This window comes from Myiozetetes cayanensis, unplaced genomic scaffold, assembly GCF_022539395.1.
Source record: "Myiozetetes cayanensis isolate MyiCay16 unplaced genomic scaffold, myiCay2020 scf1, whole genome shotgun sequence".
NCBI classification, from domain to species: Eukaryota; Metazoa; Chordata; class Aves; order Passeriformes; family Tyrannidae; genus Myiozetetes; species Myiozetetes cayanensis.
The window spans coordinates 41,375,011-41,400,622 of NW_026086604.1; the positions used below are offsets into that span (position 1 = coordinate 41,375,011).

The 25,612-nt window shown below is 39.9% G+C and overlaps 1 protein-coding gene across 9 annotated transcripts in view; it reads right to left on the minus strand.

Annotated features, from left to right (window-relative positions):
• The window catches only part of DTNA (dystrobrevin alpha), a 234,015-nt gene that overhangs the window by 33,406 nt on the left and 174,997 nt on the right, over positions 1 to 25,612 (minus strand). For 5 of the 9 annotated variants that reach the window (XM_050330826.1, XM_050330818.1, XM_050330809.1 and 2 more), the window contains 5 exons: positions 23,692 to 23,797; positions 20,603 to 20,769; positions 18,031 to 18,155; positions 12,582 to 12,662; positions 10,641 to 10,730 (listed from right to left, as the gene is read on the minus strand). In XM_050330826.1, coding sequence (XP_050186783.1) covers positions 10,641 to 10,730; positions 12,582 to 12,662; positions 18,031 to 18,155; positions 20,603 to 20,769; positions 23,692 to 23,797 — 569 coding nt within the window. Of the gene's footprint in view, positions 1 to 4,449; positions 4,543 to 5,185; positions 5,264 to 10,640; positions 10,731 to 12,581; positions 12,663 to 18,030; positions 18,156 to 20,296; positions 20,577 to 20,602; positions 20,770 to 23,691; positions 23,798 to 25,612 lie in introns of those variants that run through there. The other 4 variants (XM_050330800.1, XM_050330785.1, XM_050330834.1 and 1 more) reach the window with 3 other exon arrangements.

Sequence of the window (25,612 nt, forward strand, 5' to 3'; positions counted from 1 at the left end):
ATGAACCAAACCACTGCAGCGTTTTGATTCTTACTTGTATTTAATGTATTTGATATGTACTGATGCGTAGGTGGGTGACATAAAATAGATGTAGCAGTGCGTCAAAACAGGTCTATGAATGCAAATAACTAGCACCAAAGCTCTCTAAATTAAATTTCAATGTCTTGAGATAAATTTAGTTCCAGAATAAAACTATTCTGTGTGACCGTTAAGCACAGAGGTATGCACAGCAGCATTATCCTTGACGGACATAACTTTTATGTCTCAGAGTTCTGATTTGCCATAATTCACTTCTGGTTTACTTCAGTAACCTCATGGACAGTCATACAATGAAACAGTATGACAATCATACACATAACCATTAAATATTATGAATATTTGTGCAGAATTTGGGACCCTCAAGAGAATGATTCAGGCAGCCTTTTGAAAGAAACTGAACATTTTGCATACAAATATCCTACTGCTTCTTCTTTCTTAAAAACATTAAACACTGAGAATGCTGCTTCTCCAGTAGTGACCATTTCTTTAAAGACTTTATAATTATTAGCAATAATTGGTCTGGCATCTATCACCACTCAGATGTAGAATGAATATCCAGTATTATCACCTGTACTGTAGGACTTCTATGGTCTAAGGGAGATCCACAAAAAAGGTATCTCAAAGGAGGAAAAATAGGATAGCCTGTGAGCAAAGGAGTGACACTGGAGGATCTTTGCTATTTCTCAGGCTTTAGACATGTCAAACCAGCCTGTTCTGCAGTAGACACCCTGCAATTGTTGATATGGATGTTCCCTGCTGATCTTAAAACTATGCCACTACTGGTTTGGAAAGTCTCTTGTGAAATTTTTGCAGTAGAGATATTAATGTGGTCTTCATAATGTGCTCTTATTCTACAAACCTTAGCTTCATAAATAAACAGATATTACAGACAAAGGGTAGGTTTCCAAGCCCCAGGGCTGTAAAACCAATAAAAACCATATCAAATGTATTCTGAGGAGTGTTTAACCGCGACACTTTCAAATTTGGCCTGGTTTTGAGGCACTTTAAACTGAGACATATCATCTGAGCCCTCTGCTATTGTTAATTTGCCATTTACTTTAGAATCACCAAGACTTTACCACCAAAATGTTAATAACACTCAGCTATGGGGGTATAATCATAAAAACTAACTCAACTCAAGGGGACCAAATGTCTGTGGATTTCCTCTGTAGCAGCTGGTCTCTGAATGTTTTTCCCCTTTTAAGGGAAGATGAGACGAACCTTCTTAGCTACAGTTAGTTGTTGTGAATGCCCCCTTAATGAACATTTTAAAAATTCCATGGAGTAGCATGGCACTTTTATAGTACAGAAATAGGACCCACCACACCCAGAAAAGAGCCTTCTGTGGAACCAAAACAACCTCCTACTTTTAATATATTTGATCTTATTTTCTTCTGCACCTGAAAAGACTGAAATATGTGGAATTAATGTTCAAAACTAGGCAAAGTCCCTAACTCACAAAAGTGAAAACTATTTGCAGTTAAAAGTACTTTTCTAGAATCAGACACTAAAGATGAACTACAGTAAATATTGGATACTGGTTTTACATATTAAACCAGGCTTTACAATTAAACTGTTCAAAACATCTGGCTAAGGCACACATTTCCTACCCATACAGTTACTATAAATAATGAATTAATTATTTTTCTTGTTGCTTAATTTGCTCCGGAGTACTGGCTTCTAAAAAACCCTTAAGTAGCTTATTAGCTTGTGGTGGATGGAAAGGAGAACTTGTACTTTTAATTGCAGTATCAAATAACTGCAGATTAAAAATAAAAATAAGCACTTAAAAATTAATTAAACTACTTTTACCCCCCCTCCCCCCAAAATTCAAAATATAAATACTAGCTGCACTTGAAATAGGAAAAAAGTTATACTGGGCTATATTGGACTGATAATTAGCTACTATAAATTAGCTTGACTCAGTATCTAAAAAATCCAAAACCAGTTTTGTTTTGAAGTGTTACTATGTAGTTCTTAGGGTAATTTTATGTATTATGCTGACAAGGTATTTCTGCAGGTTTTTCTTACAGATAAAGGTCCAGCTACAAGCATTCCTCTTTTTATCTTTGGCTGCCAGAAGAACTTGAAAACATGTAATGGCACGTCTGGATATGTACAAGTGGTATTTTGCAGACAGATTCCACAGCAGAGCTGGCCAGCTGCAGCCTCCCCTACATCATAAGCTACCTGATTATGGTTAAGTACAGGCTTTACTCAGGTTACCAAATCTTCTTAAGATGCAGGGTGAAATAGATTGAACTCAGCACAATCCTAACACAGTTGTGTGGGTTTTGAGCAAACTGCATCTTGCTGCTTCAGGGCATGGACAGGAGGAGTTCAGCTTTGCCTCGAGACTATGAGAGATGCAGCAGCTGAGCCTCCTGCAGAGGCCTCACCTACCTGTCCTGGAAACTGGCTTCACACAGGAACTTCAGGATGGCAAGACTTTGTTCTTGTCTTTACCAAAATGTAACCATTCCATTTCTCTACCAGCAGTCTCTACCAACAAAGCAGTAAATGGCAATGCAGCACGGTCTGACACGTGACTAAGACTGCTGTCCCTCTTCGTTATGTTTCTGTCAATATCTAATTACACAAATAACTGAGACTGTTTCTCATCAGGATGTGGTGACTGCAGTGATTTAATGTTAGTAATCAGATGTTATGTACTATGCTTTGTATCAGTTTTTTTAAATGATTAAGTCCATTATCACTCACTCTCCATTCATTCCTCAAAATCAACACGTTAGGTGTTATGGCAGATGATTTGTATGTACATATTTGGGTACAAATGTACTATGACTTGGTGAGGTTGGCCCAAGACCTTGAGGGAACAGGTCAGAATATATAGAATAAAATTTAGAGGATGAAAATGGGAAATATAAGGCTAGACATCCACAAAGAGATCTGGTGGGGAACTGGTGGACCTCACTGAAGCTAAATAAATCACAGATGTGGCATCCAAGATGCCATGCCTGACAAACCAGCCTACCATAAAGAATTACCCTAAACCATGTCCATTCTTTGCTCGCCTCTTGAACAACCATATCAAAATAAGTCACTTGTGGTTGACAGGGTCAGATTTTCTTCTCCCTGTCAAACTAGACTGACTGGTAGTGCACTCCTGCCCTCGATCACAGATGGGCAAGGACTGCTCTATACCCATGCCCCCAAGAGTTTGCTTTCACAATCACAGTGTAAATACTCCTCCACAAGCCTGCTTTCTGTACGTGTTTCTTCAGGAATGAGATTCCTCTTGAAAGTGCTTTTGTTTTGAGTAAATGGTCTTCATTTTCCTCACTAAAAACTAGTTTGCTTCCCCCCCCTACTGGCACATTCCAGAGGGCTACAGAGTGAAGAAGCAGATCCAGAACAATGGAGGGAGACACTTTGTTCCACTGGGTAGGACAAATTTCTCCCATTTTCAACAGGAACTACACAAATAAGTGAATTTTGTAAGACTGCAGAGAACCATTGCATTCACTCTCCCAAATGAAGTTGCTTGTTGCTTTTTATATACTAGAGTAAATGGAGACTTTCTCCTAACGTGGGAAATATTCTGCAGTAGCAGTACTGGAAACTGAACTGAGCAAAATAATCCTCCTGAGCATAGTTTTGCTAGAAACACTGTACAGTTTTCTGCTTAGCACCACATTTTCTAGGGTCATATACCACCCTGCCCACCACCTTGCTGCTACAGGGCTGCAAAGTCTAGAGTTCTGTTGCACTTTGAGAGGGCAGCCAGCATTTCCCCTTCCTTGTGTGGCCCGCTGCAATGCCACTATTCAAGTGCCAGGATAGCTGGTGTGTTTAGTAGACAATGCTCCATAATCACTCCAGCAGAAACAATGAACTATGTTCAAGACACCCTTGAGTCTGAATGAGATAAGGGAAAAGTGATATGCAAGATTCAAATAATGCAGACATCAGGCGGATTTAAAGACAATGCCTGACATATGTAAAAATAAAAACAAACTTCTTTCACTAGGTTAACAAGCAAATTATCATCTTTATTTATGTACTATTACCATTTTTTACTTTCAAGGAAGGTGAAGCTACAAATTATGTATCACCTCAAAAATTAATACCTTGAAAACACAGACTTGGTAATCATCTCTGTGTGAGGATTTCTGTACCTCCACCGAGCCCTGCGCTGCCTAGAGCACAACTTCCCAAATCATCTAAGCAATTATTTGCAATACTTAGCAATACCTTGCTAACATCACTAGAGAGGAGAACAGGGACTGCCAGAATCCACCAACTTTGGGAGGACATACCCCATATTCATACACATTCCCTTTAGGCTAGTGCTCCCAAAGAGCTTGTAGCCAGGAGGAAAGAGAGAGAGCATTTGGCTGATCCACATCCCTTTCCTGGGCCCCCCAAAGGTGCCAAACCTGCACTAACCGTGCGGGGTTGCTCTGTAGCATGTTGACATACAGCCCGATGAGCACATGTTCATCAGCCAGCCTGTCTGCAACATCGAGGCTGTACTGTAACCTGGAACAGGGTCGGGGCACAGAGGGTGTGATACGGACAGACAGAGGGATAAACAGAGAAAGCAGGAGCAAGTGAGATTGTGAAATGGGAACTTAGGAATGAACACCTAAGTGTTTTTAGAGAAGGAAAGAAAAAAGCCCCAAGAAACAACGCACCACGTGCAGAAATTAACTGCTTTGTTGTTATTGTAATTTATATATTTAGTATTTAGTGACATAGGATGGTAATATCCCACTTGATGACAGAGCCAGCCTCAGAAATCAGTGAGATGCCAGATTGGGCCAGGGACTGGGCTGTACAGTACTATTTATTATAAAATACAGCAAATTGTGAGGTCAGTATTATTTATTTTAATATACTATGTATTGCATATAAACACTAAATATCGATATGTAACACACATGATTGACATACTGAATCCACAAGCTACATTTGCTTGGAAATGTCTGATCAAGACCTCACACATCCAGGTGTACACGAATATATTTAAACATGCTCTACTTAGCTCACTGGATTAATTGGTTATCAAAATTTTTTCAGGAAAGATGTTTACAGAATACAGTAAAAATGAGAGGGATAGGGGAAAAGGTTTTGGTTTAGCTTTGTTAGTGCAAGCTATGAACACATTCTCTCTTTAACTTACCCTTTGCCTTTCAAGAAAGCTGGAGCAGCCCTAGCCAGCAGTTTGCTCTGCTCTACTTCAGTATTCTTGGAAGGAGAGCTAGTTAATAAGACAGGAAAACTAAGAAGAGGGTAAACAGTGATGTCTGAAATTCATTACAGAACAGAGTTTGGAGAAACTCATTCAAGTGCTCTGGACTGAATGAAAAAATCAATAGAAGCTTTAAAGAAATTTTAGAAAACTTTAGGAAATGCAAAATCACGAATTATGAATTTCCCCTCCTGTTCTCCAAAGCAAACTATAAAACCTTCACTACAGAAAAGACAAACAAAATGTGTGTCTCTCACTAATGGAGAGATGAAGACTTGTGCAGTTTCCAGATGGAGTCTGAGAAAAACACCATCTCAAATGCCGCTTTCAAGCTGGAAAAGCTACACCATAACACCTAAATTGCTTTTCTCCACAGTTACCAGAGGATAGTTTCAATAATCTACAGAAATACTTTTATTTAGATGCAGTGATGGGATACAGCAGTTTAATTTTCAGAAGTACTCTTCTTCTGTTGATTTAAAATACTATATTGTTCATCAAACACATATTTTTCCCCCAACTATAACACTTAATGAATTGAAGTAACTGCACCTTTCCCAATGCTTAAATAAGATTTAATAATAATTTAGTAATAATTAATAATGATTAATAAGATAAAACTGGCTAAAAATGGGAGAGATTGAAATGTTAATTTGTCTTTCACGCTGTAGCATTTTTGGTTTAAAAAGCAACAAAGCAAAACAAAATTATATTTTACTTTCTTCTTTTTAAAAATTATTCACCTTTATTTTTTGTTTTGGCACCTCATGGGTGCATGAGCATGCTCGTGCACCTGCACATCCAGGGGTGTATGGAACTGTGTGTGTGTGGAAAGGCACGTGATGTTGCACAAATGTGATGCATGATAAATCTGAGCAGATGTGTCTCTGATGGACTGAAGATCAAAATCTTTAATATTAGGACAAAGAAGGAATTCAGTGAGACAAGATATATGCCATTCCCTTCCTTTTGAGAAGCTAAGGTTGGCAGTAGGGGTTCGAAAAGAATGGGACCAAAGTGTGTCATAAGAACTCAAGCCTATTGATTTATAATAAATCTGGAAGATACCTGAATGAAATGCTGTACTGTACAACAAGGAAAAATGCTTGCTTCACATTTCTCTGCCCATCAGCATGCTACTTATGAGTGTTGTGCTTCCACTGAGGCAATATTCATGCATATAAACATGCTCCATGCCATCTAGAGGGATATGTTTTCCACATTTTCTTCCCAGTTACAGAAGGAAAATGCATTCAAGGGGTGTGCCATTTCAGCCAAAAATGCACCTTTTGGTTGTTAAAATAAAGATAAATATGTTGCCACAATGGGAGACCAAAGACTCTAGAGTAGATTTTGTGTCTTGCTCTCCAACCATCTGGTGTGATGCCCCCTCTAAGTTCTCCTCTCTTATGCTCCAGAAACATAAGTTAGGATGGAGAGACAGGTAAGTAAACATTACTCACTGAGCAAGTGATACCATGTCTATCAATGTCCTTCTCCTTCTCAGTTGATTAAGCAAACTTATATCTTCCAACCTCTTCTCACGAGTTATGTTTTCTATGCTTTTCTGATGTCTGAGTGTCTCCTCCGTCATGCTGGTTAGCATATCTGTCCTGTGCTTTTGCCCTACACTGGGTGCAAACCTCCAGGCAGATGTCTCCATCTCCAGGGAATGAGTTTTAATGGCTTTGCACATGACATTCCAGGGTCAAATGCAATCTAACAATCATACTGCTGACTTCAGTTAGTTTGTGGTTCACTGCAACTGCTAAGTCCTCTGTTAAAATATTTCTGTCCATCCAATTATGCTCCATCTTTTATTTGATTATTTGCTTCCTTCCACAGATCATTTGGAAATCAATTACTACCATTGCAACTGAGCCCTTTTTTTTTCACTTAGAAACTGCTCCCCAAGCACTCCTTCCCAGAACTATATCAACCTTTGTACCATCTACAAATTGTATACAATCACTCTAATACTCCCATTAGGTCATTACATGAAATAGTGCATAGTGTCTAGGATTTAGGATAGCCTTCAAGAATCCCATCTGGCATGTCCTCCTCCTAGAATGACAGTAAACTTCTCAAAATGTGATTACTGATTTTCAGTGTTGGTCTTACACTAATTTCCCCATGTCCATATTTTCTTCAGGTACTTCTATGTCATCTGGGACTATGCCAAAAGTTCTCTTAGAGTCAACCTGTATCATTGCTGCTGCTTCTTTTTTACCCACTGAACCAGTTATCCTGTCAATGAAATACATTAGTTAGGTTTGACATAAATTTGTTCTTGACAGGTCCATGGTGGTTGTTTCTTGTTGGTTTATTATCCTCCAGGTGCTTACCAATACTTTCATAATTTCAGCATCTTTGGATATCAATGTTAGGCTGTCTCTTGTACAATCCCTCCAACTTTGTCCCTGTTTCCACCTTCAACTCTCCTTTACGGGGAAGAGCTGACATTTGTCCCTCTTGTTTTTCCACATCTTCCTACATCCTCCACGTATCCCCCAAAATACAATTAATACTTCAGTGATTGTTTTGGTCACAAAAAAAGTGAGTTTCCAACTGGAACAGATATTTTAAAGATACATTCCTGCTAAAATGGAACCTTTTGTAAGATGCCAAAAAATGCTTCTCCATAAAAATTAGGAGACAAAACTTTCAACAATCAGAACATGTCTATAAAGATGTAGGGCTAATAATACTGGTGTAAATGTTAAAGTCTCATTAATGTCTACCTGTCTACTAAACGATGAAACATAAACCTTTCCTTTAGCCAGGTAAAATATTGTCAATGAAATAAGGATTCTCATCTTGTTCTATAAACAACATGCAAAGGTAACATGCAGTTCATGTCTACCAAACTCCTCAGAGATAGAAACATGGCGAACAGCAGCAACCAGTATGTTTTGCTCCAGAGTCAATTGTTGTCCAAAAATTTAGCCTTAATCTCTTGCTGTGTGCAGGTAGAATATCCAATTCCTTTAGATTTTACATGGAATTCAAAAAAGGCACTAGCCATTCTGATTCAGCATTAAATAAGACTCAATTTCTCCTTGGCTGGGGGTATCTGATATCACAGTGCATTCTTTCTATCTACCACAGAATTGCCAAGTCATTTCAAGTTCAGCAGAATGTGCTGCATCACGCCATTTATTTCAGCTTATTACTCCTTTAGAAGAACTAAATGTATTATCTGTGAGGGGGGAGCTGAGAAAAATGCAAGAAAAATTATTCTGTTTCATCTTATCCCACCCAAGCTCAGTAATTCAATAGCTTAAAGAAAACATTTATTAAGAAAGAGCAGGAGATTGTACCCATTACTATGGCAGCTATACACTTTAGGGCAGCACTGACAGACTGCAGCTGGGGAACAAAAGTATTCAAATAAGGTAGAAAGCATTAATTCAGAGTATAGAGTTATTCCTCTTGACTGGGCAAAAGTTTCTATAATGCTCAGCTTGCTCATTTTTGACATAATATATCCAATTCATTGGGTTTACAAGGGCATTATCTACTCTGCAGTAACATCCCCTTGTTCTGCTGCCCTCTAGGCAATTGGAAATCACAAAAATAAATGACAGAACCCCCCCTGATTATTAGCTACAGTAAAACAATTACAGGCCTTGTGGTTTTAATCACGTTAGCTGTCATCACAGCAAATAACCATGTTTGGTATTTGGGAGAAGATAACAGACTTTTTTGTTTCTTCTTTTCTAATAAAAGTGCTCTAAAGTTGTTCTTGAGCTGTACAGAGCATTCTGTTGATATGAACTTCCACACTGTATATATTTAGAAGAAAGGGCTTGTAATTGTTAAATCAACGTCCTCATTAAAGCTCTTAGAGACTTGGTGGCTCAAACTAAGCAAACAAGCAGAGAAATTTTAAGTGGACTTTGATTCTAAAGTGGCTTGAAGGAACTAAGAACCATCTAATGGAAAGCCTGAATTCAACTTCCTTTAAACTTTGGAATAATTTTTACCCCACGAATCCAGAAATTAGGATGATACTACTGAACTTATGGGATGCTATCCATTTCCAGCAGCAGAATGAGCTGGTGTGCTGAATTTAGCATTTGCTACTGCAGGGAGAAACTGGCTGGGAGAAACTGGCTGGAATGCCTATGTTCTTATACGAACACAACTAGCAGAAATAAATACCATGGGAATGCTATGAACAACCTTGTCTGCCAATTCTCCTTTGAATAAACATTCTAATTACATAAAAACTTTATTTAAAGCTATCTGAAACCTCTGGAATAGATTGCAACACAAATAAAAGTAACCATAAGTTATTTGCAGTGAAAACACAGCCAGCAGAGCTTTTAACGTTGATTACGTCCAGCTAGAAATTTTACCCTGAGTTTGAATGATTTTCATTATAATATGAATCATGGAGTATTTAGTATAAAATTAGCACAATTGCAAACAGAGCTGTCAAAGTCTGTTTCTCTGATGTACAAGAGGATGAGCTTCCACTAATGAGGCCTGATTTTCTCAGGGCAATAATAACAGTAAAACCTAAAAGAATGAATGAAGATACTGTTACTAGTCTAACACAGATTGAAGACCTTGGCATTTAGCAGAAAGGTACCTTGATCTCTATAATTCTTACTGAATTATAGCTAATGCTCATGGATTAATAAAAAAAAAAGAAAGAAAAAAAAGAAAATATATTGCGCTCCACAGTAAAAAAAAATACGGAAACTGTTCTTATCCAACTGCATACTTCTTTTATGCAGAATGAAATAGGATCTTCCTTTAGGTCACTGAGATGCCAGGGAATACTGGAAAAACCACAGACACGGGACCAAATCCAATGCTCACTATGTAAATGGGAAGTTTTCATTTGCTTCAGCAAGACTTAGATCTGCCTTTCCTGTAGTCATTTTGAAAAGCAACACAAAGCGGCCTGGGGAGGGTTATTGGCAAGCAGCAGTAACTGCAGAACAGTAACCACCAGCAGAGAAAGCTGTGGAAGAGGAGGCTGGCTGTGAGACCTGGAGTCATTTTCAGGCTTTTGTGCAAGCCTCTTTTGTTCCTTGATCAAGAACACAACAGGCAAGTCATACATACACTGATGATGAAACCATAAAGGTGTAGTTTTTTCAGTTTTCAAAAGAAATGTTTCCAGCTTCCACTAGACACATTAATATTAATTCTACGTGAAAGGGTAAAATGAAAGACTTGTGCTGCGCAGAAGCAAGAGAAGTTGGCAAAGCCCACAGCCAGCAGGAAGTCTATTCAAAAGACTAATTAGAGCCACAGAAACCCTCTAGCCCATCCTTAAAGAATATCTTGAGTAGTTTAGCAGAATCACTAATGAATTAGTGTGTGAGCTACAGAACTACTGCGATTAGTAGGTTAGTGCTCTCATACTGACCGTGAATTGTTGTGAAGCTGATTTACATACAGCTTTATAAGAGAATGCTCATCAGCCACAGGACTGGCTGCATTTATACCCCCAAGTAACCTGAATGATTCAAACAATGAAACCTTGTTAATAAATCAATAAGTATACACAGAGAGCAGGGTGTTTAGAGTGGGTTTGTAACAATAAATGCCATTTATATAGAAAGAATACTGTCTTGACTATTTGTAGGCTGCTTTTTCTTTCCAATAAAAACATGCAAATTAAATTTATAAGAGGTGAAAATAAAAATGCTGAGCATAAGCTGTCAAACACCTAAAATCCTGTTAGGTCAATAAAACAAAAGTTACAAAACTTTTAATATACAAGCAATGTAATTATTTTACATATCAGGGCACAATTAACTCTAAAAGAGCCAGAATGACTGTTGCACCATGGAAACTTTTAACTGTATAAGGATGTCACACTATCCACCTATAAGGAAGTCTGGGTACTTATGATTGAGGGGGTTGGTTATAATCTCCTGCCTTCAGGGGATTCTCATCAAGAAGTTTTTCCTAGCAGAAAAGGAATTCTAATAGCTCAGGAAGCATGTACATCTAATCCTAATAGTTAAAGACAGTCATTTACTGAAGACAAAAGTAAAATAATCTGACATTTTTTACATGTAGAAAAAAACAAGCAGCACAGTAGACAGTGCTATGATTATGACTGCAGGTAACCGCAGTTTGAACAAGCACAGGGACTTCTTGGGGACAAACAGAAGCAATGACTACACTCTTGAAGATCACTGCTCTTAATGACCTCTCCTGGAGAGGCCACAAATATGTGCCTTGCACATAAAAGCCCATATAAGACAACAACAAAAATGAATTTGCATTGGCAGTCTCACTATATAGGCAGTAGATCCTGGCCTTGGAGGCTGCTTTGGGACTGGCTTTCAAAAAGGATCTCAGTCACACCCAGCAGCTACTTGCATTAAGTTAACACTGAGAGTTTTTACAGCTCCTGGTAACAAAATTTGTAAATTGAAGTAGTAATAAACCATAAATTGAGTAGTGTACACTGCAGATTTATTTTGGTCTTGATGTTAAAATATGCAGCTATGCATACCCAGAGATTGCGTTTAGTCATTTGGGAATGCTGAAGCACTGACACATACAGCAGGAACTGAGCAATAAAATGCACCCAGGGAAGACACATTGCTTATCTTCCCCAGTGCAGCAGGAAGTTATTTTCCTGCCACCTTGTGCACCGGTAGGTTTACATACGGGTCAGACAGCTAGCAGATGCTACATATATATTTTGGCTGTATGAGCCAAAATACTGAGTCAAGATGTACACAGACAGCTGCAATCACCTACTCTCTGGGATTAATGCTTCTGACAATTCTTTCCTGATTTGTTTACTGAAGGGTCGATCTCCATATTCCAAGACTACTCCTTCTCTCTTGTAACCTTTAATGAATATCAGAATGGTTTAACAGGAGTAACGATGTCTTGCTATAGCTTCCAAGTATGAACAGATTTTCTCCTTGTTCATATCCTATCTTGCAGTATGATGCAGGCATTCCCAGTAGGCAAGGGCATGTCCCAGTGCCTATTCCCATAGTGTTGCTACAAAATGGCTTCTTACCAAGAGCCTATTTTCAGTCCTTATAGCAGGATGCTTAGGGTGCATATGAGCACATTTTAGTGCATCATAATAGTTCAAATGAGAGGTAAAATTCAGTGCTCTGCGGTGAGAAGCTCGGGACGCCTTAACTCCAGCCCTCCATCCAGATGTCTGGGTATCAGTCCAAAATAACCAGGGCATTTCTCAGCTCATGTCTCTTAATTTTACTTTGTGAGTGGTTTTTTTGGTTTTGTTTCGTTTTTCCTGTGAGGGAATTGAAAATCGAAACCTCCACCACTATGATATAATTGTTTAACATAAACAAGGACAAGAACTCACCTTCTGTTTGCAAAGGGACTTCCCGAGGGAACAGAGTGGGAGAAGAGTGTGTCGTTCATGCTGGTTACAGGTCGGGGGGGCCTAGAAGGCAAAATATCCAGTTGCATTAATTTTGCACTAAAAACCCCTCCATCAGCAACAATTTTAATGGAGAACAGAATGAGCTTCTTGTTTAAAGTAACATTCTGGCATCTGCTTTATGTAGAAACAGTTCAAAATTATAGATGCTATATTTTTAAGCAGAAGTTAATAAAAACACACTGATACTTAGGCCTGGAGGGAAATAATGCTTTCATGTTTTTGTGTTCTGAGGTGAGTTTTAACCAACTTGCTTGACCTTTTTTCCCCTGCTTTGGCAGAATAACCACTACGCCACTGCTCCTTTCCAAAGACAAGGTGCAGTCACTGGTTTCCACCAGCCAGGATGAGCACTGGTGATCAGTTTGCTGTGGCAGCATGGAGGTCTGCAGGTGGTAAGTGCCAATAAATGACATATCTTTTCATTAGGCTATCCCTGGTGCTAAGCTCCACGCTACCACATCCACCTAGTGGCCACAGTATACCCGCAGCCCTCAGTGTCCCATAAAATAATGGCCAGTCTTCGCGAGCGAAGATCCGGGGAAGGTCTTTCCACCTTCCAGCCTGTGCATTGGATTTTTTAGGTGAGACACAGTGTGCGCGGAACTGAGCCCACCCTTTAATCCTAAGGTTCATCTGCCGGGGCCAAGCGAGCTTGGACGGTGGCAGTGAGGTCCTCAGGACATAGGTGGGTTGCCTATACAGGTAGAACTAAACTGGTCTAACAGCAAAGCTTTTAAACTGGTATAACAAAACCCCCAAGTCAAAATTTAGAATAAGTATCTAGTTTAAGAGGACCTTTTAAAAGGATGGTTTTATTATTACATTCGTTATTTCCTGATTTTATAAAATGAAATGAGAAGGAATATTTCCTCTGCTTTCTTTTATTGTCTACTCTTAAAAAATAATTTGTGCATAATTTTTCCTTCTGTATCCATTAAGGAGAAATTTCCCCCTCATGATAGACTTCTTATGCAACACTGGGCAAAAGACTAGATGCCCTGGAACAACTACAAAATATGTTATTTAAATCACAGGGTTTTCAATCAGATATGAGCAGAACCTGAAGCCACATATAATTCAGATTTCAAATTGCCTAGATTTCAGGTTGCCTAATATCCCCTGTAAGCTCTATGAAAGATCTGTCTTGCTTTCTGAATTCTGCAAATATGCAAATCAAAATACAGAAGCTATCTGCAAAATATTCACTGAGCTGTAATTGTGCAAGACAACCGGTCATCCAAAGCATTTGTAAGAAAGCCAGCAATGCACAGAAGTGAATTATTACTACATATCTTGTTTTGTAACTTGTTAGAAAACAAGCATAAATATGGTATTTGACCAATCCAAATTAATTTCTCAGCATGATATGCCACATCGATTTTAAGAAGTTTAAAACTGTGAACAGAAAGAGTTAGGATTCGCCACATCACTTATTTATACGAAAGCACAGTTTTAGCCTAACACTGCGTCTGCAGAACCACATGAAAACCTCCAGCTCTAGTCAGTCACAAATTTCAGAAGTAGCCCTTTGTCCTGCATGTACTTATGGAGAAGTGTTTAATACTATTTTTCACAGACTCCATCAGAGCTAGGAAGAGCTCGGGTGAGGCCATGGTCAGAGACAATCCACTCAAAAGGTGATTATAGAATGAATCTTGAAATATAGAGCTTTGAAAATATACTTTCAGAGATTATTAAGAAATTAATTTTATTTAATGGGTAAGCAAGTGGTATTTTGTTGCCTGGGAACTGTAAACTGGTAATCGATGAAGGTGAAATAGTTTACACCAACTACATGCAACTACTGCATTTTTCCTCTTCTCAATGCAGTTACCTGACAGCGAACACATTCAAAACCTAACTGGGCATAGGCTGGTGTTTTTAAAAGATGGGTCCAACCCTGCAGAGTGGTTTTGAAGTCCAAAATAGCACAGGAGAAGGGATAAGAGGCTGGTTCTCAACACTGCCCCAGAGAAGGAGGCAGGAGGAGTGTTCCCTTGGCAAAGCCTGGACTCTGCTTTGGCTTGCACCCACTGGACCTCTGCTGACTGAGTAGGAAGAGGGTGTGGGGCACCCATAGACTCCAGCAGATCACCACATACCTGCTTCAGGTTAATGCCTCCTCTAAGTTTTAACTCAAAATAGGGGTGGATCATAAAGTTTCTAACCTCCAAAAGAGCCCTTCCCTTTCAATGTTTCTGTTCAAGGACAACTATTTACTTGACCCTGGACTCTGATAAAAAGTTAAGGACTGGTAATATTGAGATTATTGCATTTTTTTCCAAGCTCTTTCTCCGTAAGTGTACTAAAGAAGAAAAATACTCACCAAGTATCTCTTTTGCAGCCAGAATAAAATGGAAAAGAGATCATTAATTAAATTGCCAGTTTAATACGTTTACGGTCTAAGTAGTACATTGGACATACTCCATTCTTTTGACCCTGATTCTGCAAAAGCATATGAGCCTCTATGCATAAAAGGTCATTAATCTGTTTACATATGCAGAGTTACTCTTGTGTACAAACGTCTAGAAACTCCAAGGCTTTGCTAAGATTTTGTAATTAGCAAAAGGTTGCAAATTCTTATATGAAGAAAAATATATTAAGCTAATCTGGGTTTTCCCAAGGCAAGTTTCTTAAGGGCTGATGCCCACTGTCACATCCCTCAGGTTAGGCTTGAATATTAAATGGATGTTCAAACACATGCAGTTGTGTGATGTGCTAAGGCAAGAACAGCAGACTTTATGGTAAAGGAAAACTCAGTTATTGGACTATAAATTACTATTTCTAAACTTGTGGAAGTGAGTTATTAAGCTTTCTAATAAAACTGAGCTGATGATAATTAACTTTCCTCAAGGAGACAGAAAACACTTAATGTTATTGAAATATGCTATGTAATAAAAGTATGTTATGGCATACACATATCCACAGCAATAAAGTAAATTAAATAAGAGGAATTTTCCGAAGTGCTCCAGGCTCTAGGCTGGTCTAACCTGTTCACACTGATGTCAAAAATAACATTCCCACAGATTTAAGAAGTCAGGCCAGTGCAGAAAAATACCTTCATGATCCACTGGCCATGCCATTTGTCATCTCTGCAGTCTGGAGTTTCTTTTATGTTGCTAATCTCATGGGCAGAAAGGAAAAATGACCCCTTCATCAGTGGAGGGATTTCTACCGTCAGGATTATGGTGCCTTGACAATTACAATTACTTCTCTAGATGAACCCTTAGACGTGTTACTTGCTTAATTGAAAATTCTTGTGGCACCAGCAAAAAAAACACCCATGCAGTCTTTCTTTGTGGTGCCACTCTAAAGTGGAAGAACAATCAAAAGGAAAGTCTGTATGGGAGCACTTGTCTCCTTTTAAGCTAGAAGCTAAGAAAAGGATACTGTTTTGTTGCCAAAATTCTTCCATTTAATGCACATATAAAACCTTTTTTTGCCTGGACTCCTGCCCAGAGCTGTTTCTCTCAACTTCCATTATGTTTAAAAATATAAATCACATCAGCGAAAAGATATTCTCAATGAGGTTCTGTAGCATATCTCTCCCCTCAGTTAATTTGTGTGAATTACGCTGTAGATCATGCTACGTCCACAACCTAGAGGTTTTCCACTCATGCATCATTATAGCCAATATATATTGCCAAGTTATATCACCATCAATCTATGAATAAAGAGAAACTCTGTCATAAAACAAAATAGATGGTGGTTTGTTCTCACATCCAATCACTCTAAACTGTGTCCGTATAGTTAGGAATAAGGTAAGGTGTTAATTTCACAGCAAAGATTTGGATCAGTTCCTACTCAATTATGGTACCTTCCCCTTGCCTTGCCTAAATGCATTTAATCAATTCACAGTAGCCTAGTTTTCACCACCCGCTATCTTCTCCCATAACCCCAGGCCTTCCAGGGCTTCCAGCCAACAGGGAACAGAGGCTTCTCTTTCAAGTTTCAAGCTCCCTGCCTCTTCCCATTTCCCTTAAGGACGGCCAAAATCTGCCCTGTGAAATTATCACAGGGCAGACTTGCCAGCCGAGCCAGGCTTTTACACCACGCACAGCAGTGCAGTAGCTCAGCACATCCAGCTCTAGATCATTTCTTCCAAAGAACAACATCCTCTCATTACTCCTCCATAAAGAGGTGCAAGGATTTTAACTGACAGTTGAGCATAAGAGGGATTTGGCACTATGCATCTGACAGAGGCACCACCTCGTCTCTTAAACCAGAACACTCTCTTACACTTTGAAAAAGTTCTGCTATAACCACATAAGGAGGTCCATCAGCATGATTAATCCTTAAAATGTCAGTCAGGTTAGATGAACTTTCCAGGTGTTGCACAGCCCACAGTGGCTGGTGTGCACTTGCCCTTAAGGATGCCACATACAAATACTCAGTACTGACAAAAGTAGATGGTTGAGAAAAATATTTTCTTAAGAAATATACCATAATAAGAGATATACTTTAAAGACAGTATTTTTAGAACAAGTTTTCTAAGTTAATTTCTTTGTACCTTTCTTCCAACCAATGTCTCGGTTTCCCTGAATTCTATGAAAACCTTAATGGTTATTTGTTTGTTTGTTTGTTTTAAGGACCCAAAAAATAAAGGTAAATCAAATTGATAAATGAGAAAATCTGAGCAACTGCCACTATGGATGGTGGACATGCTTTAGGAAAAAAAAAAAAAATAAATCCAAAGTGGTAATTTTCCCCATGCAGCACAAACACATTTTCTCTCTGCTTTGAGTTTCTTGACTCCTGCAAAAATAAAGTAGTGACACGAACTACTATACAAAAAAATAATTCTGCTTTCTCAAAATATCAAAATGTAAAAGTAACAGACTCTTTTCAAGTGGCTTGGCAGTTCAAGGCTCAGTTTTTATGCAGAGTCATCCAACTCCGCAGAGCTGGGTGAAGCCACAGCTCCACCAAAGTCAAGGAAAACTCTGACCCAGGTTTCAACAAAACTGGTCCAATTTCACTTTTCTCTGGTGTCTCATGTCAAGACATACCTGTGATACACTGAAGTTGAGAGTCTCTAGATGACAAAACTGATGTTCTCAGCATCAATACATCCCAGAGTGCTGAAACTATATGAAATTGCATGGAAATCTCTTGAGGGAATGGGGACATACCAACACTGTGTCCCGGTACTTGATTTTATGTATATATCCCGTTGACTTTTCAAGTGAAGTCACACCAGAAGAACATTTTCACACTAAATACCCTTATCAGCCAATTTGCACTTGTGATGTATTGAGCTGGGCAAGCCACAGCTGCCTCCTGTTTTGTTCAGAGCTACAGTATCTACACTTGGCGTAAGCAACTCCTATAACAAAGTTTACTTTGTCTACAGCACACAGATACTTACACAATATGAGCCAGGTTTAGAGGTTTTTCAGGCTGGTCAGGGAACATTGGGTGCAAAGGTTCACGGCTGGAAGCACAGCTTAAAGACTTGCTAAGTGCATTAGTTAGCTTCTTAGCAGGTGATTTCTGGGAGGAACAAGGAAGGTAGAGGTAATCTGGACAAGTAAGGTGCATACTGTTTCTGCTATAGGAAGCACAAAACAACAGGAAGCTCTAACAGCTTACATACCTATGGACTGACATTCCCCTTGCCCCCCTCCCACCCTGACAGTCTGGTAAGGCAAGGACTGCTCCATTTGGAGGAAAGATGGCTCTTCTCTCCAGCGACCTTTAGAGTAGGCTCAGGGGGTATATCTATAGGGACAGTTGCCATGGCTCTTCTGCAATGCTGCACTCAGGCAATATTGCACGAAGGACAGCACAGTTAATGTCACCTGGACTGGAGCTGGATTGTACCTCACCAGCTTGGGAATGCAAGGAGAACAAATCTGTGTATGCCTGTCCATATAGATATACTGTATGGGACACCATTTCTTTCCTAGCTGTGGGCCAGGCACAAGGCTGCTATATTGTCTCTGATCACTAGTATTTCTCTCTCCTCTGCTCCAGTACCCTGTACTGTTCAGGTGCTATTAAAAGCTCCTCTTTCACCTCCCATGGCCACAGAGGAATGGGAAATTTGAGACATGGGCATGGCAGGAATTGCCCCACTGTGGCAACAGCACGCCAAAAAAGGCTGACATACTGTCACAGTCACCAAAATGTGGGGAGGCTCTGTGTAAGAAGCATGATTTTCACCTTGAAATTCCATCAGCAAGTCTAAAAAAACCCAAAAACCAAACAGTATTTTCTGTTTTATAATTTTGTTTGGAGGCTCTCTGAGGAGCAAACTCAACTTCCCTTCTAAGGAAGGGCTTGGAGGTCTACGGTGTCTTTTAGGCTGTGTGAGAGATTCTCAGGGAATCCAGCCCAGCTCTCTGTGATTCAGCTTCTCTGTTAGTAAAAGAGGGGTAGTGATCCTTACACTATCTCCTTCCCCCAAAACACAGCTCTACCTGCTGACATTTAAGAACCTTTTTGGAACTTGACAGGAATTGCATTGTATTTGTGCATACACATCCTGCATCGATTTATGCCTGTAATCAACTTAATAATGAAATATTTCTATTACAGAAATCCGACATAAATATGTAAAGTTCAGGCTCTTCCATTATAAATGCAATTTCACTCTGAATTGAGAACAGTTGAGTTCCACTGGACCCATAAATACTCTTAATCTGCATATGGAGCTCGACCTGGATGCATTACGGAGAATGCTAACCAGGTTTGAACAAATGCTAATGCATGCTACAGAAAGGCAATTTCAAACTTGAAGCAAAACATTTGTTTCTGACAAGGAAATGTCTGAAACCACTAGGCATGTAGTCACATTTTTGTCTTCTGCTGAGCAGAAATCCTAAGTCTTCCAATTACTTCCTACCTATAACCACAGCTCCCTGGCTATGGCAAAAAATGATTTTATAGCACAAATTGCTGTTAGGAATAGAATCAGAGCTACATAGTGAGCACTCTCCTATTCAGAGACTAAACTCCAGCCATTTGTGTCTATGCAACAAGCAGCAATTAGGACCCACAAAAAACAATTACAGACCCAGGTCTGCTGGGATACAGTGCAGGGCTGTATGACTGGAATACAGAGCAAATCACGTAAAATTTAACCCTTGAATGTCCCATCAACAGAAAACCAGACATTTTACAAGTGTTAAGCTTCAGAATTTTGTTAAAAAAATACATACTAAGTAGTGTAAAAACATGAGCTCCTGCTATATGCATAATTTTATTTTATTTTTTAAACAATATTTTTCTCTTATGTTTGAGATTAGTTAGGATTTGAACCCCGAAGGATTGTGATGCTCTGTGACCAAGGGCTTCTGTTGGGGCTTTGCTCCAGTCCATGGAGAGCTTAGTCCCCAGGTCTGACGCCCTTCAGAGAAAGTTAATGCAGCTGTTGATACTTCTTTTTCAGCTTAGAAAAAACATTGCGTTATTCTGATTAACAACAAAAAGTTTGAAGTGTGTTTTTCTCTAATAGTAAACACTACTGCGGATCCAAGCCTGCGACCATGCTCAAATTTACAGTGCCAGGACCATCCCAAATGCTACGCATATGCTGCAGCCACTCAACTGAAAATACTGATGAATGAGCATTAAGTATTCATCATTTCATTTACACGCAGCCAAATAGAGCAAGCCAATGACGATTTTACCGTGAGTCCTGTGGGAATGGGAGAAGCTGCCATGAGCCTGGTGCCCTGCTGCCAGCCCCTCCTGCGCTGCCCTCACGCGTGGCACACACCGTCACAGACGCCCCAGATCCTCACACAGAAAAGATCATTTACCACCTCCACGCTCTCCCGATGGCTCCCAAGACCAGAGCCTCCCAGACAGAGTCACTAATTCACACTGGCAGCCCAGCTCCCTGGCTCCAGACAGCTGCCCAGAGCTGCGGCCGGGGGCTTCTCCGATGGCTGGAGAGCAAAGCAGTCTGCAGTGAGGCGCGAGCTTTCCCTTACCCATGACGTGTACTCTTTCATTTGGTGCTGGTTGCTGTGGGAACCGCTGGCATGGCCCCTCCAGAAGCAGTCCTGACAGAGCTGGTAATTGTGACACTGCTGGCAGCGGTAGCGAAACCCCATCATGCTCTCGCTGTGGCAGTAGGAACACTCGACGGGGTGGAAGACTGCGCAGGAGAAAGAAATGCCGAGCAATAAACCAAAACAAAGAAACACTCAGCAAAAGTTTATGGACAAAGCCCCAGTCCAAATGGCGTTCCCTTCTTTGTTTAAAGAAATCTGCAGCATCAGATGCTGTTGACAGCTCTGACCCGTGAAAATAGTGCAACCTGTGCTGAGCCAAGGGCAACATTTTCTACACTGGACAACAAACCCATCTTCAATTCTGAGCTGGTGTCTGTACATCCTACTTGGAGCAGCAAAAAATGTGTTCACCATCTAACAGAATGACAGTCCAAAGGACGGTCACAAAGATGATCAGAGCACCTCTCCTAAGAAGACAGGCTGAGAGAGTTGGGGTTATTCAGCCTGGAGAAGAGAAAGCTACAAGGAGATCATAGAGCACCTTCAGTAATTAAAGGGCTAAGGAAAGCCGGAGAGGGACTTTTGACAAGGACATGTAGTGAGAGGGCAAGGGGGAATGGCTTCAAACTGAAAGAGGGTAGGGTTAGATTAGATATTAGGAAGAAATTCTTCTCTCTTAGGGTGGTGAGGCACTGGAATAGGTTTCCCAGAGAAGTTGTGGATGATCTGTTCCTGCAAATGCTTGAGGCCAGGTTGGATGGAGCTTCGAGCAACCTAGTCTAGTGGAAGGTGTTCCTGTGCATGGCAGGGGGGTTGGAACTAGATCTTTAAGGTTCCACCCAACCCAAACTATTCTATGATTCTATGTTAGATGAAATGTTTCTCATATGTGAGAAACCCCTTCAGCTGCATTACTGGGGGTAGCTGAATGTTTTATTGTGTTGGAAGGAGCTAAAGTGATGCACCTTGGAGGAAAAGTCAAACTCAGATGTCTGATTACTGAAAACACAAAACTGTCCTTTGGCATGTAATTGTCTCTTAATTACTGCTGTCTCATTTGTACAACTGGTGTCATTTAGGTACCTACTTATGGAGTTGAACACTTGGCTTTGGATGCCCAGATTTGGAGAGCTGGCCACTGAAGGGGATCTGTGTGGTCCTGTTCTCTGTTCAGAAGCAGATATGACAAGGATGCAAGTCACTGAGCACACTAAGGCACCATCTGAGATATTCTGAAACACCTTCCTGGCAATAGTGTTATTTCTGTTCCTCTCTCCTCACTACAGCATGTACCCAATTTACCACAGGGTACCGAACATCTCCTTGTTCCCAGGCACCTTATGCTTTTCTGTTTTAAGGTTCAGTTTGAGAGAATGTGTATGTGCTGAGTATGTCAGGGTTTTAATTTCTTGCCAGAATTTTGCAGCAGGAGGGGTTAGTGCTCTAGGCTAGGAAACAGTGTGAAGCTGGTGAGGGACAGAGATGGATGACAAGAGCTTGAGGAAGGTGGGGTAGATAGGTTGCTCTGTAGCCAAAAATGGCTTGGGAACATCACCTTACCCACCTCAGTGCCTTTCAGTGTAAGAGGGATTTATTCAGTACAAGAACATATACAACTTCCTCCTTTTCCTTTTATCAACAAAAAACAGATGCACACCTCCCCTTCCACCAGCCTCATAATCTTGTTGGAAGTATGGTATAAATACTTCTATTGCCTAACAGGATGAGTATATATGATCTTTTTTTCCTTCTGTCTCACACTTCTTTTTGCAGTGTTCCAAAGCTTCAGTTATGCTTGAGGTTGCTTCAAGGGAGCAACAACACAGAAATATTTAACAAGCCCCTTACACAACAACCTCTGAGGCAAAATACTGGGTGGGAAAATGGTTTGAAAAATCTATTAATCTTGTTAAATTAATATTTCAAATTTTTTGTATAAACTTTCTCCAATTTAAAACTAGCTCCTTTTTTCTAGATTTAAAGTGCTGGAATAATGACTACCAGAATCATTGCATCCTGATGACTATGAGTAAGAAATGCCACATTATATGCTGATAAATAAGACAGTAAAAAGGCATTTCTTGTCTCATGGGGTTTTTTTTTTCTATTTAATATTGGTAGTTCTGATCATTCTGGACAGCAGAAGCCATCTGCATTGGAGCTGGGGAACTGCTCCAGAACTATATGAGGAACTGTACAGAGTTTGTGGGCTGTGATTTGGCAGTGCACACAGTGAGATGAGATGCACAAGCTTTCCAGCTCTGCCTCTGCACTTTCAGTGGGGCAGCACCTTCTGTAGAAATGGTATTTGAAGGGTTTGGCTGGAGGACTACACCTGTGAGTCTGTGAACTTTTCTCCAGGTGCTCAAGAAGTTGGAAGGCTGAGGAAGATTATACTGTCCAGGGACATGCAACAGGCACTGGGCATGAATCAAATGAGTTCATCTTCATGGTCCCTTTCTATCTTAAAGTCTATGATCTACTCATTTCAGGAAAAGACAACCCTCGAGGAGAAAGAGGCATCTCACAGTTAAATCCTCATTTTCCACACATGCAAAGGATAAGGATGAATCTAAAACTTCCTCTTCAAAGTATACGGTCTGGCAAAGTATACGGTAAGCTTAGAAGGAGATTCTTCATAAGGACCTTTTGGCTGGTATTTCACACTGCACTGGACATCTCCTGTCAAGAATACTGCATGAATGGAAACTACCAAGCTGTTCCTTCTCTGCTGCCTTATGTCATCCCTAATGAAAGTTGTGGTCTTGACAGTTTACCAAATAGAAGTGTGTGAATGGATCAAGTCCTATTGCTCTCTGCTGATCCAGAGCACAGGAAGAAAGGACATGATCAGGTTAATTTCCTGATCATAGTAAAATTCAAGCCACGTTCCCGGCTGAATGACCAACAGACTTCTTCAAATATTTTACTAGTCACAGTAAAAAGTGCTCATGGAGTCAATGAACCCAAACACAGTAGCTTCTACAAAACCATCTACAGAGTGAGAAAATTATCACACAAAAGTTTACTCTTGTAATTCTGTTTTGGCGGCATCTCTTACTTACCATTTTCAACATTTGCCAGTCGATGCAGAAGTGGTAACCACACTAGACACTGTGGCGGGGGATCAGACATGAGAGTATCCAAGAAAGTGTTTAATGTGACTTTTTTCTGCTCAAATAAGCACACAAACATGCACAAAAATCAGTAATTAGGAATCTCAAAATAATTTTATCTCGTCATTTCAAAAACAATTGGGAAGATATTTCAAATACTGTTTGCCTGAAGCCCTGATTCACTAAAAAGAACAAGTGATAGTAGCAAAGCTTTTCTGGACTATTTTTAGTTGGTACAATGATACAACTGATGCCTAACAGTTCTTCTCACAAGGCTGGGTTGGAGATACCTAGCTCCCACTCATTTCCAGACTCTCTTCTAGAGTCACTGACTGAAGATGCTTTGTGATTAAGGGTGGCATTCAACCCTTCATGTTCTCATGTGTTTTGAGTATCATATAAGTACAAGTGCATGTAGGGTATCACTATGTATGATCAATTTTCAAACAAGAAGTCACTGCAGAGAATGGCTCATAGTACTCCAAAACAGAAAATTAGAGAAAATACTGACAAGGGAGTAAAAATTTGAAACAAATAAAGGGTAAGAACAGACCAGCACAGGTAAGTTGTTACTGTAATTTAAGAAACTATGCTTATCTGAGGAGTGATGGCAAGGATTTATGGGTGAGCTCTGATTGTGGGATGTTGTGTTTGCATGTGCTCAGGGACTGCAACTGTTCCTAAACTCCCCACACCTTTAAGCACTCAAAGATCTATGCCCCTTTAAATTTCAAAGAGATTTAAACTCTAAAATATCTCTGTTGATTTTAAAAATTCAATCTAGGGCCTTAAGTTTCTTAGGTGTCTGGAAAAAGTAATCACGAATCTTAGTTCATTTGTTTTTTCAATCGGCAACCGAGTCTTCCTTAAATAAAATTTAAGATGCAAAAATATAGAGTCCTGTTGAGAACATATGCAGATATATTTTATACACATACATATTTAAGTAGTATCCCCATATCCAGAGGAATTGCTAAATCTTCATCTCTGATTGCATAAGCTACTGCTTTAACTTGCTAAAGAACTGTGGTTACCCCATGAGAAAGCAAGGCAGCAGTTATGTAGTGACAGGCATCATCTCCACGTGTTGTGGAATTCTTTTAAGAGCTGAGATTTCCAGATAGAACGTCTGTGCTCCATTTATACACAATTACCACTAGATGTAAATAAAATCATTATTTCTCTTATACACTGAGTGATCAATGGAGGACATCTCATGCTGTAACCGTCCCAGGGCTGAAATATTGCAAGACATTGGGAAAGATATAAAGATATTTGTCCCTAGGAGAAAATACTTCAGGCTACTGTGAAAATGGTCTTGATTCTTTAATGAACAGAAATAGCCAGAATATGAGCTCTAAATCTCACCGGAATACTATCTTTTCCCACAACACCTGCATTATGAAAGTCCAGTCAAACACTACCATCTGCTTGTTGTATGAATTATCTTCCCAGCCACGGTGAATGGATAACCATTTCCCAGATAGGTATCTTATGCTATAGGCATCAGCTCACAGGAAAGGATCTTCCTTTTGGAGACCTGCTGGGGATGTCCGGCATGGCTTTGCTGACCAATGCTGCCAGCACATGTCTGTGGTGTTGGCTGCAGAACTGAGAACACAGGAGGAAAAAAGGGACATCCAGTGCCCCATACTGCAGAGCTGAGTAGCCCTCTGCTCTTGAAGGGATACACCCACTGGGTCTAAACAAGCAAATAGATGGGGAGACAAGAACAGCTCTTCCACAACGCAGTAGGCTTTTGAGTGCAGCTATAACTTAAAACCTGATTTGCACCAAATAAAGCAACTCAGCTTCAATGACAGCTTTATGGCCCAACTGTTCAGGTGATCACTGATTTTACGGATTAGAG